Source organism: Myotis myotis, unplaced genomic scaffold, assembly GCF_014108235.1.
Source record: "Myotis myotis isolate mMyoMyo1 unplaced genomic scaffold, mMyoMyo1.p scaffold_m19_p_26, whole genome shotgun sequence".
Taxonomy (NCBI): Eukaryota; Metazoa; Chordata; class Mammalia; order Chiroptera; family Vespertilionidae; genus Myotis; species Myotis myotis.
This window is the reverse complement of record NW_023416331.1, coordinates 1,672,054-1,688,610: the sequence shown is the minus strand read 5'-3', so window position 1 is coordinate 1,688,610 and position 16,557 is coordinate 1,672,054. Positions and strand designations below refer to the sequence as shown.

The 16,557-nt window shown below is 54.7% G+C and overlaps 2 protein-coding genes across 5 annotated transcripts; one reads left to right on the top strand and one right to left on the bottom strand.

The window, feature by feature from the left end:
- Positions 1-437: 437 nt before the first annotated feature.
- TUBB (tubulin beta class I) lies at positions 438-3,976 on the top strand. Its single transcript, XM_036356654.1, has 4 exons — positions 438-657; positions 1,971-2,079; positions 2,343-2,453; positions 2,746-3,976. The coding sequence occupies exons 1-4, from the start codon at positions 601-603 to the stop codon at positions 3,801-3,803; spliced, it is 1,335 nt and encodes a 444-aa protein (XP_036212547.1). The 5' UTR covers positions 438-600; the 3' UTR covers positions 3,804-3,976.
- Positions 3,977-7,042: 3,066 nt separating this feature from the next.
- On the bottom strand, positions 7,043-16,540 carry FLOT1 (flotillin 1). 4 transcript variants are annotated; one of them, XM_036356655.1, is made up of 13 exons: positions 16,447-16,540; positions 16,194-16,249; positions 15,842-15,917; positions 15,681-15,771; positions 15,407-15,550; positions 15,189-15,308; positions 15,009-15,104; positions 14,648-14,800; positions 9,481-9,662; positions 9,280-9,325; positions 9,057-9,194; positions 8,506-8,670; positions 7,043-7,338 (listed from the first exon to the last, which is right to left on the bottom strand). In XM_036356655.1, exons 2-13 carry the CDS (start codon positions 16,234-16,236, stop codon positions 7,309-7,311), a joined length of 1,284 nt encoding a protein of 427 aa, XP_036212548.1. In that variant the 5' UTR covers positions 16,237-16,249; positions 16,447-16,540; the 3' UTR covers positions 7,043-7,308. The 4 variants fall into 4 exon arrangements, with proteins under 4 accessions (XP_036212548.1, XP_036212549.1, XP_036212550.1 ...); XM_036356656.1 differs by having other exon boundaries at positions 16,479-16,497; XM_036356657.1 differs by having other exon boundaries at positions 16,476-16,493.
- Positions 16,541-16,557: the final 17 nt, after the last annotated feature.

The following is a 16,557-nucleotide window of genomic DNA, read 5'->3' as shown; positions in this document are numbered from 1 at the left end:
TCCCCGGAGCTACCGCAGCGGGGAGCTTTCAGGGCGTGGCCACCCCACCTTCCAACGCCAGCACCCTGTGGTTCCTAATTCCTGCAGCCCCGAAAACGACTCCCTCTTTGCATTAAAAAAACTCAGACCTAGAGGAAAGTCATCTTGGCAAGGTCATTTTCATAAAACGCCCCAAATCCCAAACACCCCAAAGCAGTATCCACCCATCCGCCCCTTCCTTTTTGCAGTGCGGACAACAATGGAGGACTACAACTCCCAGAGAGGACTGCGCTCGTTCGCCCGAGCAGAGGCCAATGGTCGGCGGCTGCCTGACCGGCGTCGACTAATCAGGGCCCGCCTCGCGGAGGCTTTGTCTGGGAGCGCGGCGCGGCGCGGCGCGGCCAGCTCCCGCCCCCGCCGGCGACGCGCCCCGCCCTCGCTGCTTCGCCCGCGCCCCGCGCTCGCCTTTCTGCCTCTCGCAGCCTGCCAGCCGCGGCGTGCGGACTCCCTGCTCCAGCCTCCGGCCACGTCCCATCCCACCGCCTTGAGCAGCGGAGAAAAGATTAGAGATTTTCTTGCCCCATACACTTTTGAAGCGGGCAAAATTTTTAAATTTGAACCATGAGGGAAATCGTGCACATCCAGGCGGGTCAGTGTGGCAACCAGATTGGTGCCAAGGTAAGGATTTAAAACCTCTTTTAACTCTATTTCTTTTTGTGAAGAAAAGAATCCAGATAAACTGTGCAGAATGGTTGTGGGCTGTTTGCCGTCTCCAGCCTTAGCCAACCTTTGCCAAAAGGAAATTTTATATGTATAATACACATTTGCAGTAGAATTTGCTTTTGGAAAATGGGGATTTTTTTTTTTTTTTTTTGGCAGAATCATTTTGGGGGAGCTATCAAAAGCACCCTTGAAGTTTGGGGGACTGGAAGACCGAGGTTCTGTAAGGTTTTACCTAAAGGGAATCTCCTAACGGTCCGAGGGTCGGGGAGGGAAGGAGATGCGGAAACTGCCCGAGACAAAGCGAGGCGAGGTTCCTCCATGTGCATCCCCCTGGGCGGGGTTTCGCAGGCCAAGCCCGAGGTGAAAGGGGCCAGGATGGGGGGACACCTGCAGACCCCGGTTCCCAAGCTGGGGACGCGTTACCTCCACGAAAGACCAGGGGTCTCGGCGCGCCTCTATGATTCCCGCGGGGCAGGCCCGTAGTTTTTCGTGGATGGAAGACTAATATGAGCTGGATTCATTTTGCTTCCTTTATTTCCGCTTAGAGACCCTTTTAGGGCTTGAACAGATAAGGTGAAAAGGAGGGCTTCCTTTTCTTTAAAGGGTCCCCGCAGGACTAAATTGTGGGAGAAAGCAAGACAATCCTCCTTTAAAGCAAGAGGAGGGGAAGTTGGCCAAGGGATACAATTCCGAGGCCAAGGGGCTATTTCTTTCTTTCCTTTTGCGCGCGGCTACAGTGTAGCGGGGGAGAAAGTGCGGCCGCTATCGGCAGCTACATTGTAGCAAAAGGGCTGGGCTCAGGGGCGGGCGCTGTGCCCCGCGGGCCGCCAGGGGGCGCGCTAGCTCAGGGCAGGCCCCGCCCCTCGCGCTGAATTCTCGCCTCGGCCCCGCCCACGCGCGACGCCTCCCTTTGTCAGCAGCTTGGCGTTCAGCAGCTTGGCGTTCGCTACCTCCGGGCGGAGGGCGGGGGTCGGTCACTGCGGCAGCTGGTTTCTCTGGCTCTCTGTGCGCGGCGTGCATGCCCTGCGTGGGGGCGAGGGGTGAGCTTACCTAGTTAGGTTAGCCACCTGCGTCCACCCCATCTGTGTCTGCGATCGCCGGTCCCCCCAGCTGGACATCATTTCACATCGCAAGGCGGCTTTCCCGTGGGTGGAGGTGTCAGAGGGAGGGGCGCGCAGGCAGATGGAGGGGATGCCTGCACAGTGTGTTTGGAATTAAAGTGGTGGGAGCAAGGGCATAATTGAGGGTTCACCGTTCTTTCCTGACAGTTCTGGGAGGTGATCAGTGATGAACATGGCATCGACCCCACCGGCACCTACCATGGGGACAGCGACCTGCAGCTGGACCGCATCTCCGTGTATTACAATGAAGCCACAGGTGAGGGGAGGAGCCGGGAAGATCAGGCGCCATCTCCTCCTCCTGGCGTCTCTTTCCATTCCTAGGGAACCCTTAACTCCTTTGAATGAATCTCTCCTTTTCCTTTGTAAACCTTCCTCTAATTTCTCACCATGGGGATCAAAGACTAGCTCCACTGTCACTTAGCAGCCCCTGGAGTCACACGTTTGGGTCCCTGGCTGTCATCCAGCCCCAATTTATTTACCTTCTGCCAATGTTCATTCCTCTACTTTTCTTCCCTGAAGGTGGGAAATATGTCCCTCGTGCTATCTTGGTGGATCTAGAACCGGGTACCATGGACTCTGTTCGCTCTGGTCCTTTTGGCCAGATCTTCAGACCAGACAACTTTGTTTTTGGTAAGTTATACAGATACATGCAGATGGCATCATATTCCATTTATTTGGGTGCAAGAGGGCAGGAAGAGTTAGGAAATGATTATTGTGCTGGAGAGCTTTTATAGGGCCATGTTCTGAGAGCTAATGGAGGGTGGGGGGTGGCTGCCACACTTGGTAAACTATTAGGGACTTATATCACAGGTGAGGGAGAAAAGATAGTCCCCGATCCATTATCCCAAGAGGTGCGAGGTGAAGATGTGATGTGCATGTACTACACTTTACTAATCAAGCTTGCCTCCTGGCCCCATTCCAGGTCAGTCTGGGGCCGGGAACAACTGGGCCAAGGGCCACTATACAGAGGGGGCTGAGCTGGTCGACTCGGTCCTGGACGTGGTACGGAAGGAGGCTGAGAGCTGCGACTGCCTGCAGGGCTTCCAGCTGACCCACTCGCTGGGCGGGGGCACAGGCTCTGGGATGGGCACCTTGCTCATCAGCAAGATCCGTGAAGAATACCCCGACCGCATCATGAACACCTTCAGCGTGGTGCCTTCGCCCAAAGTGTCTGACACGGTGGTGGAGCCCTACAACGCCACCCTCTCTGTCCATCAGTTGGTGGAGAACACTGATGAGACCTACTGCATCGACAACGAGGCCCTCTACGACATCTGCTTCCGCACCCTCAAGCTGACCACGCCCACCTATGGGGACCTGAACCACCTTGTCTCGGCCACCATGAGCGGGGTCACCACCTGCCTCCGCTTCCCTGGCCAGCTCAATGCTGACCTCCGCAAGCTGGCCGTCAACATGGTGCCCTTCCCCCGCCTCCACTTCTTCATGCCCGGCTTCGCCCCCCTCACCAGCCGGGGCAGCCAGCAGTACCGCGCCCTCACTGTACCTGAACTCACCCAGCAGGTATTTGATGCCAAGAACATGATGGCTGCCTGTGATCCCCGCCACGGCCGCTACCTCACCGTGGCTGCTGTCTTCCGTGGGCGGATGTCCATGAAGGAGGTGGACGAGCAGATGCTCAATGTGCAGAACAAGAATAGCAGCTACTTTGTGGAATGGATCCCCAACAACGTCAAGACAGCCGTGTGCGACATCCCGCCCCGGGGCCTGAAGATGGCGGTCACCTTCATCGGCAACAGCACGGCCATCCAGGAGCTGTTCAAGCGCATCTCGGAGCAGTTCACGGCCATGTTCCGGCGCAAGGCTTTCCTGCACTGGTACACGGGCGAGGGCATGGACGAGATGGAGTTCACCGAGGCCGAGAGCAACATGAACGACCTGGTGTCTGAGTACCAGCAGTACCAGGACGCCACGGCCGAGGAGGAGGAGGATTTTGGTGAGGAGGCCGAAGAGGAGGCCTGAGGCCGTGCCTGCACTACGCTTCTCTGCTCCCTCAGCCTTTCCCTTTCTCCTCAGCTGCCCCTTTCGTCTCCCTCAGAATTTGCATTTTTGCCTTTTTTTCCTTTGTTTTAGGGGTGTTCTAGAACAATGCCTGGCACATAATAGGGCTCAATAAATATTCATTGTTTCTTGAATGTCTCCTCTCTTGTTCCACACCGGGAAATCTATATTTCTGGCATTCTGCGGGGTAACTTTTATTTCCTTCTGGTGCCTATTTCCTCCTATCCAGTTAAATTTTTTATATATATATATACACACACAGGAGGGGTCCCTAGGCCTGGCCGGTGGGGGTGTGAGGGTGGGGGAAGGGACCGTGGGAGGGTGGCTGTGGGACTGCACTGACCATCGGGGCAGCAGCATCTGCCAGCCGGTGGTCAGTGCGTCATAGCGTTCGGTTGACCTGTTGTAACAGTGGCTTAGGCTTTTATATATATAGATTTTTAAAATGGTTTTTTAGAGGAAGTGAGAAACATTGATGTGAGGACATAACATGGATCAGCGGACTCCTGCATACCCCCTATCAGGGATTGAGCTTGTGCCCTTGACCTCAAACCAAACCAGCAACCCTTCCGTGCATGGGATGGTGCCCAACCAACCCAGCCACACCAGGCAGGGCCCAGGTACTGTTTTCCTGTTTTCAGCATAATTATCCAAGAAAGCTGGATGTCACCTGGTCCCACTTAGACCTGTACTGAAAACGCCCCCCAAGCCCGCAGGCAGCCACGGGAAAAAACCACGCTAACCAGCCAGTTGAGGTTCCTATGAAGAGTGGGTAGCGTTCACCCCATTTTGGAGAATGGGATTCAGGTTGTTCGAGTCCCAGTTCCCAGGTACGTGTTCCTGCTCCACCTTCAGCTTTGGGGGAGGCATTAACAGTATTATCTCCATTTTCAGTCGTGAGCTGTTTCCAGGGTCTGCCCCACTCCATCCAGTAGGATCCTTCCCTCTTCCACTTTACCTCCACCTCACATCGAATCCCTTCCTTCCTCTGCATGGAGACGGGGTTCCAGGGAGAACCAGGACCCCTTGTCCCTAAGCCTCCTGAAAGGTCCTCCCCGTCACCGTTTCTTACCCAAAGAGGAGTATCAGTCCGTGTATGAAAGGTACACACTGTCGCCTAGATGTTGGAGTCATTCCCCGAGGAGAGGGGACAGGACACCTTTTGTCTTTTGGTAACATTTGTTATTGCCCACCCCCTCCCCCACATCTTTGGTTTTGTCCTATCCACACTTAAAATTTGTTGCGTTGAACTGTTTTTTCATATTGAAAAAAATAACATTGCCCCCAAAGCCAAAAATACATGGGAACTGAAAAAATATTTGCAGCTCATTTAGCTGACCGGTTCTCTTACATATGTATTCTGTTCTCCGCGAATGGGTGAGAAAATCCTTAATTGACCCTCAGGTCTTCATCCCTGGTACCCACCCCACCCCCAGCAGTCTTAACTAGAGTGGGCATAAGCGCACATACTCGGGCAGCATGTAGGAATTGAAATGGACTGAACCAAAACCAGGTTGGATCCCAGCAGTCTCAGATGCTCCAGAAGAAGCATGAATGAGAACAGTGGTCGGCAAACTCATTAGTCAACAGAGCCAAATATCAACAATTCTTCTTCAAAATAGACCTGCCCAGGCCCAAAACCGACTTCTGTGCATGAGCCATGAAGTTTCAATCGCACTGTACGTGCGTGCCTGCAGGTGGTATTTTGTGGAAGAGCCACACTCAAGGGGCCAAAGAGCCGCATGTGGCTCGAGAGCCACGGTTTGCCAACCACTGAGTTAGAAGGCCACTGCTGCCCATCCTCCGTGCACAACACCCAGGATTCCTCGGGTCGCATTTGCAACCATGTGGGTTTTCTCAGACAACCTGAGATGCAGGTAACGAGCATGGGATGCCACCCGTGGGCCTATTCTACACACTGCTGCTCTAGTATGTTCTTTTGTTGAAGATTTTTTTATTGATTCCTAGAGAGAGAGGGAGAGGGAGAAACATCCTTGTGAGAGTGGAACATGGATCGGCTCCTTTGTGCCCATCCTAGGCTGTGCCCTGGGGATGCACGCGGCAACCTCTGGGTGCACGGGCTGACACGGAACCAGCTGAGCCACTCTGGCTGCGCACTATCTCATACTTTTAAGTTGCACAAAATAAGCCTCAAAGTTACCTGGAAATTTAAATTTCCCTTGGCCAATTTTCAGTAATTCTAGGGACTAATGCAATTCTTACATTCCTTCCATATCAACATGCTTTCTGACTAAAGCAGTGGTTGGCAAACTCATTAGTCAACAGAGCCAAATATCAACAGTACGATTGAAATTTCTTTTGAGAGCCAAGTTTTTTAAACTTAAACTATATAGGTAGTACATCGTTATTAACTTAATTAGGGTACTCCTAAGCTGGCCTTTGCTAAAAACGTCCTCAGTCTGATTTAGGTACGTTTGCTGAGGTCGACCCCTTCCAACTCTCCCATCCACACTCGTCTTGTATACATCTAAAAAAATGTTTCATTTTATAATAATAAAGCCACCAACACAAAATAATTACAATTCTTAAATTGATGACAAAAATACCTGTAGTATTTGCAGCTGGTTGGAAAAATACAGGTAACTTTATGCTTTGAGTAGGTACTTTTGTCACCCGCGCGCAATTTGCGGACGTGACTAGCACTAACCACTGCACAGACTGCGGACTGACTGGCTCATTCAACTGGTGCATGAATCGCATGTGCCTCCCCCAACACTGCGTATCCCGCGGCCCGCCTGTGCCGCTCCTCCCGTGCCTGACTGACCGACACCCCCCACTTCTTCTAACGCCACTTCTTCAAAATAGACTCGCCCAGGCCGAAAACCGACTTCTGCACATGGGCCACGAAGCTTAACCGCACTGTATATGCACGCCCGCACGTGGAAGAGCCACACTCAAGGGGCCAAAGAGCCGCATGTGGCTCGAGAGCCACGGTTTGTCGACCACTGGACTAAACCAAGATTTTTGGGGGGAGTTAATTCCACCACCCCTCAGTGTACAAGTAACTCTCCCATTCTAAACAGCCTAGTGGAGGGAAGCAAGCTGTGTCCTAACATTCACTTCAAGTGAGTTCTGTTTTACCTTCATTGTTCACAAGTGTCAAGGCTTAACAGCAATTTATCCGGCGAGTTGAGAACCGGCAGCTATCCCTCAGTCTTGATCAGAAAACAATTTTGGGCCACAGGCTCAGTGTAGTTTAATTAGGAAACCAAACAAGCTGGGTGGACTGGGATGACCGGACAGCTGGCGTGGACCCCCGGGGGACTGGCAGTCTCGGTGGTATGGGCCCGGGCAGGGGGCAAGGCACGGCTGTTTGGCAAGGAGAGCTGAGCAGCGGAATCCCACTGCCCAAGGACTGCTCTGGGAGGCCAGCTGACATGCATGCAGCATGGGGATCGTGCAGGCAGCTCGAACATGAGGCGAGGCATCGGCGAAGGTTGAGGGCTCAGGCAGTTCGCAAAGGCTTGTGGTTCACCTGGTAAACAGACGACAGCGGGTGACACGGGAACTTCCCTCACGCCCCATTTGGATGAATGCACACCCAGAATTTTTCTAGTTTTTTCTTTTTCCCTAATTACAGTTTACATCCAATATCATTTGCATGAGTTCCAGGCAGACGGCACAGTGAGGGGTCTGCTAGCTTTCCGGCAGCCTGCCTCACCCCCTCGCCCCGCAGCGACTTACTGAACGGGTGTGGGAGGGGCCAGAGCGTGGCTTGAAGACCCAGCCCTCACTGCGGGCCTCAAGGAGGCTCCAAGGCACCCCCGGAAGTGGCCCGATGCTTTTACTTATACATGAACTTCTGTTTCACACACTCTTCTATGGTGCCTACGTACCAGGCAGTGTTCCAAACACTCTGCAAATACAGTAGGTCCTCGGGTTGCGTCGGAGATCCGTTCCTACGGTGCGACTTTTCGCCGTAAGTCGGAACCCACCTACGTAAGCACCTACCTCACTCACGTGGAGCACGTACACAGCAGTAATGAATGAAACAGTAAAAAAAAATTTAAAAGATAACAATTCCTGACCTTTACTTGTGGTAAATAAATAATAAAAAACATAAAGCACATATGTACATACGTCAAAATGTTGGAACTTTTTTTTATAAATAAATGGGAGATGGCGACATAACCACGAAACGACGTACATCGAGTCCAACGTAACCCGAGGACTGTCTGTATTACGCATTTAATCCCTGTAACAATTCAACAGGCAGTTGCTATTATTAAGCTGTGAGGAGACATGTACAGAAGTTGAGAACGTCTCCGATCACGGCACGCACTAGGATTTGCACCCCAGCAGGTTTCAGAGCTGCTCTCTGACCTCTACCATGACCTCCAAGTGAGTCAACAGGCCGAGAAAAGCAGTGATATGCCTTGGAATTAACTGCCAACAGACTCCCAGTTCCTGGTGCTGGACAGGGGCTGGGTGGGAAGCTGGCTTCCCAGCTGCACGATGTGGGCCAAGTTACTAACACGTTGGCATTCAGTTTCTCTACTTTGTAAAACACTACGTACCTCAGGGGTAGTTCCATTAAAACATTCTTTTATAAAAAAAATTTATGTCAAAGCTGAGCACTGGCACAAAGAGAGCAACTGATACATGTCCACGTGCAGGGTGCGCGTCAGGGCCGGAGCCTCACCTGGGAGATGCTGACGCCCGTGAGTCTCTCCACGCTCTCCGGCAGGCGGCTCAGGATGTCCAGTACCTCCCCCGTCACTTTGGCCGCTCCCACGGCCCCACTGCCACTCGACACCAGTGTGATCTTTTTGGTTGAGGTCAAGGGACCACTGATCTCCTCTGCCACCTGCGGGTGAGACGCCCACTCAGGGCTGTGGCCCGACCACACCCTCCTAAAAGGCTTTTCCCTGGGGTTTTGTGAATCCTCATCCGAGGACATTTTTCCATTGATTTTTAGAGAGTGAAAGGGAGGGGGAGAGAGAAACATCTCGATCGTGTCCTGATAGCCAAGGGTCAAACCTGCAACCCAGGTACCTGCTCTTGACTGGGAATTGAACCCACAACCCTTGGGTGCATGCTCTTGCCACTGAGCCACACTGGCCAGGCTACCCTGGGCTTTTTAAGATCCCGTCTTACAGGTCATCCTTTTTCACTTTGGTCATTGGCTTATAACTCCCCTCCCTAACTCATGGCCCCTAGCCTGGCTCTGGTGACCCCTGGCACATGCCTGACCTGGGGCAGCTTCTCCAGCAGCATGTCCAGCTGAGCAGCCTCCTGGTACAGCTGGAACGCTTCTGCCTTCTTGGCCATCTGTTCGGCCTCAGCCCGGGCCCGGGCCCCAATGGCGAAGGCCTCGGCCTCCCCCCGCATCTGGGGAGGGCACAGGACACTGTGATGTGAAGGGAGCAGGTGAGGGTGAGAAACCCCAGCTCCGCAGCAACACCTCCAAACTCACCCTCACAGACTCTGCTTCGGCCTCCGCCTGCATGATCTGCTGGGACCTGGGCAAACAGGGGTGCAAGGAGCTGAGGCCCTGGCTACAGGGGGAAGGCCCGAGCGGGGTGGAGGCTCCTACCACCTGAGCGCCACAGGAGGAGTCCAGGTGGTGAAGACCTGGGTCTCTATCTGGGGGCGGGAGGGGCGGGAGGGCGTTTACTTCTCAGCCTCCGCGAGGCGCTCCAGCCGATAGCGCTCCGCTTCCGCCGGCTTCCGCACGCGGGCCTCCAGCTCCTTCTCCCGGCGGGCAATCTCCTGCTCCTGCACTGCCACCTGCTGGGCCCGCTCCACCACCTGCACCTGCACCCGCTGCTCCTCGATCTGCTGCTTGGTTTTGGCCACCTGGGAAGGATGCTCGGCGTCAGGGCGAAAGGCAAGTGCCCAGGACCAGGGAGGCCAGGGGAGGACTCTGGGTCGGGTAGGTGGAGTGGTCCCAGGACAGTTCCGCCGGCCCCGTGGAGTCCGTTTCTTATACAGACCCACGCATGCACGGCCCGATCCTCCTCAGCCCGCACCCAGGACCAGGACTCCCAGGCAGCCTGTCCAAGCTGGACAGGGCGGGGACCAGTGGCCTCTGCAGCCAGGCAGGCCGGCCGCAGTCCCTCCAGGAGCTCCCACGGACTCGTTTCCCACCATCTCTCCCTCTAGTGTGAGCACCTGGTGGCATGAGGGCAACCCCGTCGGGCTCTCTCCACCCCTCTCCCTCTCTCCACCTTAGTGCAAGCCACCCACTACGCCCACTCCTGCAACAGGTCCTGCTTCCCTTCCGGGGGCTGTGCATGGGTGCCTTTTCACTTTTATTTTTGCATCTGATACAAAGTCAAGAGAGAAAAACACACGGTGAGAAGTCAGGCTTCCAATATTTCTGCAAATGACCTGGTTCCCTCCCGAAAGCCACCAGTGCCCAGCGTCCTGTGTACCCTTCCAGGGGCACTCACAAGCACATGCAGGAACCTGCATACAGATGCCTCTTATTTAGGCAGGTTTCAGCTCTTCCTCCTGGCATCCAGGGAGCAGAGCGCCCTTGCTGGATGCAGGGAAGAAGCGCACGTCCTTCCCGTCTCGCTGCTCCAGCCCCGCCATCACCATCATGGCTGGGGTGTCCCTGCCTGGACTGGCCCCACCTGAAAATGTCAAGCCTTTTCCAAACTGGACTTGCTGCTCCCGGGCAGCATAAGGCCACCTTCTGGAGGACTCCACCTCCAGCCACTTCCTTGGACCGAGGCTGTGGGCGGTAGATTTTCTAGGCCCGCCTTCTCAGACTTACTCTGCCCTTCTATTTGAATTAGTGAGGTTGAGTACAGTTACTATGTTGAAATCATTCTCATCAGAATTTTGAAGGCATTGCTCCATGGCCTTCTAACTTCTTAAGAAATCTAGTCATTTTGATCTAGTCATTTTGACCTTTGAGAAAAGGTCTCTGGAAGCTTCTGGATCTTTTCTTGTTCTCATGAATCTGAAATTTCAGTGATGTGTTTCAATATAGATGTTTCTCATTAATTGTGTTGGGCACTTGGTGGGTTGTTTCAATTTAGAAACTCACACTCTTCAAAACAGATAAACATTTCGCAAATTTTTCACTTGGTTATTTCCTCCCCCTTTCTTTGTCTGTTGGAGCTGCTGGCCTGGCCGCTCCTCCACCCGTCTGTTCTTTCTATTTTTCTGGGGAGTTTTATTAGAATTTCTCTTCCAAAGTGATTTGGAAATTTATGCCATTTTATTACTGCCCCCCTTTATTGAATTTATTGGGGTTTATTAATTTCTAAGAGCTATTTCTTGTTTTCTGTTCTATCTCCTGACTTTCTAGATGTGGATCCTTCTTTTATCTCACTGAGCACATTTATTTTTTCAAAAGCTTTCTTTTCCCTGCAGAGCCGTCGCCTCCACTTGGCCTTGCTGTCTCCCTCTCAGACAGGTGCCCTTGGCTGCCTGCTCACAGGCCAGAGGCTGACCGCACTGGAAGGAGCTCCGGGCTGTGTGTGGGGCCTGTGGACTGAGAACTTCACTCTGGGCGGCCTGGGCAGGCCACAGCTGGGAAACCTCGGCTCCAGGATCTTCAGGTCTCTCCCGTGGGGCGGTCATGTTCCCAGGGCGCTCTTCTCATCTGTCCTTTGGAAGACGGGGCTCTGGGAGCTGAGTGGCCCGGGGCGAGAAGGGGCCAGCGTGCGGCGTGCGACGGGTGCATAGTCCGTTCATGCCCTGCGGCCGACGGCCAGGCCTCGCCTGTGTCCGGCTGCCCCACGCCACATCCTCTGGTCTACTCTCACCAGACAACCCTCCAGATGTCTGCTGGGCAGAGAGACCAGGAAAGGGACCCACAGGCAGGGAGTCAGCAAGGGAGTCGGAGAAGTGGCTCTTCACCTGTTTTTACTGATTGTGACAGTCTTCAGGCCATGGCTGCACCGGCTCCTGAGCCTCCGACACGGCGCCTGTCAGCCCTGCTCAGTTAACTACCATGCTTTCCAGCTTCCAAAGTGATGCTACGGTGGCCATTCCTCCCTTTCTTCTCTCTCAAAACCACTCTATGTGGTTGTAATGAGGTTTTAGCTGCATTTATTCAATCCATCATCTCTGAAAACGCTTCCAACTCGTCTCCCTACTGCCTTTCTTCTGACCATCGATTCTCCACGCAGCAGCCAGTCTGATCCTTATACAAACATAAACTGAACCACAGCACCTCTCTGGTGCTTTGAGTCTCTTCTAAGTGCCCATCATGGCTCCCTGAGCCCTCCGTGACCTAGCCTGGCCCCCTCTCCCTCAGCACACCAGCCACACCAATCAGAAACCCCCTTTCTGCTCCTGGGACATGCCAAGCTCTTTCCTACCTCAGGGCCTTTCCACCTGCTGGTCCCCTGCCTGGCCACTAGCCACATACGGCTATTTAACTTTAAATTAATAGTCACTAAAACGTAAAATGCAGTTCCTCAGTCACAATTTCACCCACCGCATTTCAAGTGCTCAGCGTCACAGCAAAATGCAGACCATTTCCAGCAGCACAAAGGCTCTGTGTGAGCATCACGGGTTTAGAATACTCTTGGCCCACAACTCTCTACATTGCTGGTTCTTTCGCATCTTCAGGTTTTATTTCAAATATCATTTGCTTACAGCACTCTTCTCTGAGCACCCGACCTCATACGGTAACGCCGCCGCTGCCGAAGCCCGGCGCCTTGAAGCCCGCCGCACGCTGGCTTGCTCTGTACGCTCTCTGAGAGCAGGAGTCTCTTCTGTCTCACTCACACGTTTATCCTCGCCTCTAAAACAATGTCTGGCACATAGTAGGCACTTCATAGGTATTTATTGACTGAATCATTATTTCATGATTACCTAGCACAAAGCCTGGCACAAAATGAGGAACTCACTAAAGGTAAACAGAGCCCAAACCAGCCCAATCTGTTGATCTGCAGACAGAAAAAAGCCATGGTTAGATTAAGGACCTTATCCATAGTCCTACCCATGCTAGTGGTTTCCTTTATGTTACTGCTTCTCACACTTCAACGCATGCATGAGGCAACCTAGGGATTTTTGTTAAAATGCAGACTCTGATTTGGTCTGGGCTGGAGCCTGAGACTTTGTATTTCTAACAAACACTCCAGGGCTGCTGCTGCTGCTGCTGCTGGTAGGCAGACCACACTTCAAGTAGCAACGCACAAGCCAGGGACTTATCCCCGCAACCAAAGATGTTTTGCACTTATTATGCTTTTAGCCTGTACCAACGCTTGGCAAAAACGAACTTCCTAATTTTACTATCCTTTGCGTAAAGGCTACTCAAAGTTCAGTGGACTCTCGTTCTTCACGGTAGTTCTGCTGTATAAAGTAGAACAAAATACTTATTTTGTTCCCAGGAAAATGTGTGGTTAGGTGGCATGAGCCTCTGGCCACAACATTTTTACCAACAGGCCAATGTAGAACCTTGTTTTATGTGTTTGTTTAAAGCAGGGGCGGGAACATCCTGGCCCTGCCAGGGCATTGGGGTGAGTTATTAAATGATTGACCATTGCCCTGGCGGGAGTTTCTCAGTGGTTAGAGCACTGGCCTGCGAACCAAAGGGTCGTGGGTTCGATTCCTGACCAAGGGCATGTACCTGTGTTGCAGGTTCCTGGCCCCAGCCCTGGTGGGGGTGAGTGTGGGAGGGACCAATTGATGTGGCTCTCTCACATCGATGTTTCTCTCTCTCTCCCCACCTCCCTTGTACTTGCTCTAAAAAAAAAAAAAAAAAAAAAAAAATATATATATATATATATATATATATATATAATCAATGGGAATGGGAAAATATATATAATCAATGGGAATGGGAAAATATATCCTGGGGTATTAACCAAAAAAATAAACGTTTGGTCAAATACAGCAGGCTAGTTTTTAGGCTGATAATTTTGTATGGCCCATGAATGATGTATAAATATCCGAATGGCCCTTGGCAGAGAAAAGGCTCCCCACCCTGGTTTAAATCCATCTTATGTAATAAATGTTGGTTCATTACCAACGAACTTCCAGCCAACACCAGAGCGCCTGAACGAAGGAGGAGATGCACATGCACGACACCACCTCCCCGCACCTGGGAAAGCCGGACAGCACTCAGCACGATGCTCGGCCATTTCCGCGGTGAAATCACCAACAGAGAACACCAGGTGAGGAATGTGGCGGTGAGTATGCTGTGAAGTACACACTCTATGGAGACAACACTGCTTATAGCATGAGCGTTTCCAGAAGCAGAACGTCTTGCTCAACCTCAACTGGGAGCTGTGCGCCAGGCCCTCGGGTGGCTGCCTCTCCCTGCACGTCTGCAGGCAAACGCAAAGGCGCCGCGAGGGCTGACTTTGGAGTTTCAATACACTTTGCGAGCAGGCACTGCTCAGCGCAGAATCTGCACACGAGGACTGACTGCACCTCCTTGCAACGCCCAGGGCTGCCGGCCTCCCTCGGCAGGGGTCACAGCCCCACTTCAGGGTTTCCTTCCTCACACCCTTTGGTCACCAGGGCTGCCCTGTGCAAATGCGAAACGGCGCCTCTTCCTCTGGGGGGTGCAGAACGCACCGGCTGGTGAGGGGCGTGGGCTGGACCTCAGCTCTGGCTCACGCCCATCCAGGGGCCATTACACAGGGCACAACCTGCTCCAAACACATGACCAGCCCTGCAGGTCATATACCTCTTGACCTTTTCTTTGCTTTTTAGCTGAAATGTGTAGGTCTTTTAAATTTCCCTCCTACGGAAGAGGTGGGTCAGAAATAGGGCGCGAGATACGGGGATCGGAGTCAGAACACGAGAGAGGGGAGCCGGAGAGAAGTGGGCGGGCGGGGCGGCCGCGGCTGCCTGCCGGTGGCTCTGACCTGGAGCTGGTAGGCCAGGTCGGCCTGCGCGCGGCGCGTGTTGACCTCGATGTCATAGGTGGCCTTCTTCAGCTCATAGTCCCTCTGGGCCTTGGCCATCTCGATCTCACTCAGGTACTGAGCAGACACTTTCTCCTGCTTGGCTTTGGCCTCCTGTCCATACAGAGCCCAGGTGAGGCGTCAGAGCAGGATGGGCAGGCCCCAGGGCGAGGGCCTGCTTCCCACCAGCTCTCCTGCCTCGGCCCCAGCCCTGGCCTCATCTATTTCCTCTCCAGACCAGTTCCATCAGCCCCCGTTGTGCACTCCCCCCAAGTGCTCAAGTGCCATGGGGACCACAGACCACCCCCCATTTCTCTCTCACCCGGATCCCAGCATCTCGCTTGGCCTCCGCTTCTCCAATCCGAGCATCTTTTTGGACTTGAGCGGTCCGAGCCTTCCCCAAGGAGTGCAAGTAGTCCTGTGGGAGAGACGCGGAAACTGGAGTCCTGAAGAGGGTGTAAGAAAGGAGCAGGGGCAGAGAGGGCCACCTGTGCAGGTTTACCTGGTCGTCATGAATGTCCTTCAGGGTGTAGCTGACCACACTGATGCCCATGTTCACCAGGTCTGAGGAGGCCACTTTGAAAACCTGCTCTGAGAACTTCTGCCGGTCCTTATAGATTTCCTAGGACGAAGGAGGGTGGGAGGAGGAACTTAAGCTCTGGGTCCTCTGGCTCTGGCTCCCACAGCTGGCTCAGCTGGGCCCCCTGCCGGCAGGCCCACCTCCACAGTCATGTGGGCCATGATGGCCCTCTGGTGGCCCTCCAGTGTCTCCAGGGCGATGTGGGCGATCTCAGCCTCCGTCTTCCCCAGGAACATCTGGCAGGCAGCCGCCAGCATCTCTTTGTTCTGCCCCTGGATTTTCACCTGCAGGCAGAGGAGGGGTGGGAGGGTGAGGTGCGGGTCTGGAGCAGAGAGGATGAGCCAAGGGCTTGGAGAAGCCGCGACTACAGAGGGGGTGGGGGCGTGGACCCCGGGAAAGCTCTGAAAGCCGCACCTGGGCGATGCCGGTGACGGAGATGGGGACCCCATGGCGCGTGTAAACCTTCTCACTCTTGACATTGAGGGTCAATGTGTTGAGAGAGATCCTAGAGGGAAAGAGAAGGGGGCAGTGAGAAAAGGAGGAGAGGATACGGCCCTCGGGCTCCCCCTACCCACCTCTGGATCTGCTGGATGCAGGGCAGCACGAAGACGCGGCCGCCGGCCACCATGACCGGGGGGCTCCGGCAGAAACCTGCAAGGCGGGGGCAAGGGCGGGCGTCGCGCTGGGATGCGGGAATGCGGGGGACTAGGGAGCTGGGGGGGGGGTAGGGGATGGGAGCGAGGGGTGGGGGTGGGGGGGGCAGGGGCGGGCATCGCGCGGGGATGCGGGGACTAGGGAGCTGTGGGGGTAGAGGAGGGGGGGGTGGGGGTGGGCGGGCCGGAGCCTGGGCGCAGGGGCGCTGGCGGGAGGGAAGGGCGGAGCCAGGCTCCCGGGGCTGGGGCGCGGGCCGAGGGGCGCGGCGCTTACCGGAGACCACCATGGCCTCGTTGGGGCCGCAGGTGAAGAACATGGCTCCGAGGGAGCTGGCGGGGAGCAGAGAAGGCGTCTCGGAGGCGGGAGCGGCTGTTTCCCACCACCACCGCCCAGTCCCCTCGCACCCGGGCCGGCTGAGGCTCCCCCACCCCAGCCCCGGGAAACCCGCAGACTCCGGCGACGCCCGCCCGCCCCCGCCCGCGGCGACGGCGGTTCTCCGGGATCCGCCCCCCGCCGCCCCCCGGACCTGGGAGCCGAGCCACGGCCGCCGCGCACCACCTTCCTGCAAGCGCACCCCGCGCCTCCGCGCCCGCACCCTGGGGCCGCCGCAGCCCCGCCCCGCCCGCCCCGTTCCCGG

Excerpts from the sequence above, each read along its gene's own strand:
- TUBB (XM_036356654.1), top strand. The coding sequence starts at position 601 with ATGAGGGAAATCGTGCACATCCAGGCGGGTCAGTGTGGCAACCAGATT. Across the intron at positions 658-1,970 it reads GCAACCAGATTGGTGCCAAG|TTCTGGGAGGTGATCAGTGA; the intron begins GTAAGGATTTAA and ends CTTTCCTGACAG. Across the intron at positions 2,080-2,342 it reads GTATTACAATGAAGCCACAG|GTGGGAAATATGTCCCTCGT; the intron begins GTGAGGGGAGGA and ends TCTTCCCTGAAG.
- FLOT1 (XM_036356655.1), bottom strand. The coding sequence starts at position 16,236 with ATGTTCTTCACCTGCGGCCCCAACGAGGCCATGGTGGTCTCCG. Across the intron at positions 15,309-15,406 it reads TGGCCCACATGACTGTGGAG|GAAATCTATAAGGACCGGCA; the intron begins GTGGGCCTGCCG and ends CCTTCGTCCTAG. Across the intron at positions 14,801-15,008 it reads AGCGAGATGCTGGGATCCGG|GAGGCCAAAGCCAAGCAGGA; the intron begins GTGAGAGAGAAA and ends CTGTATGGACAG.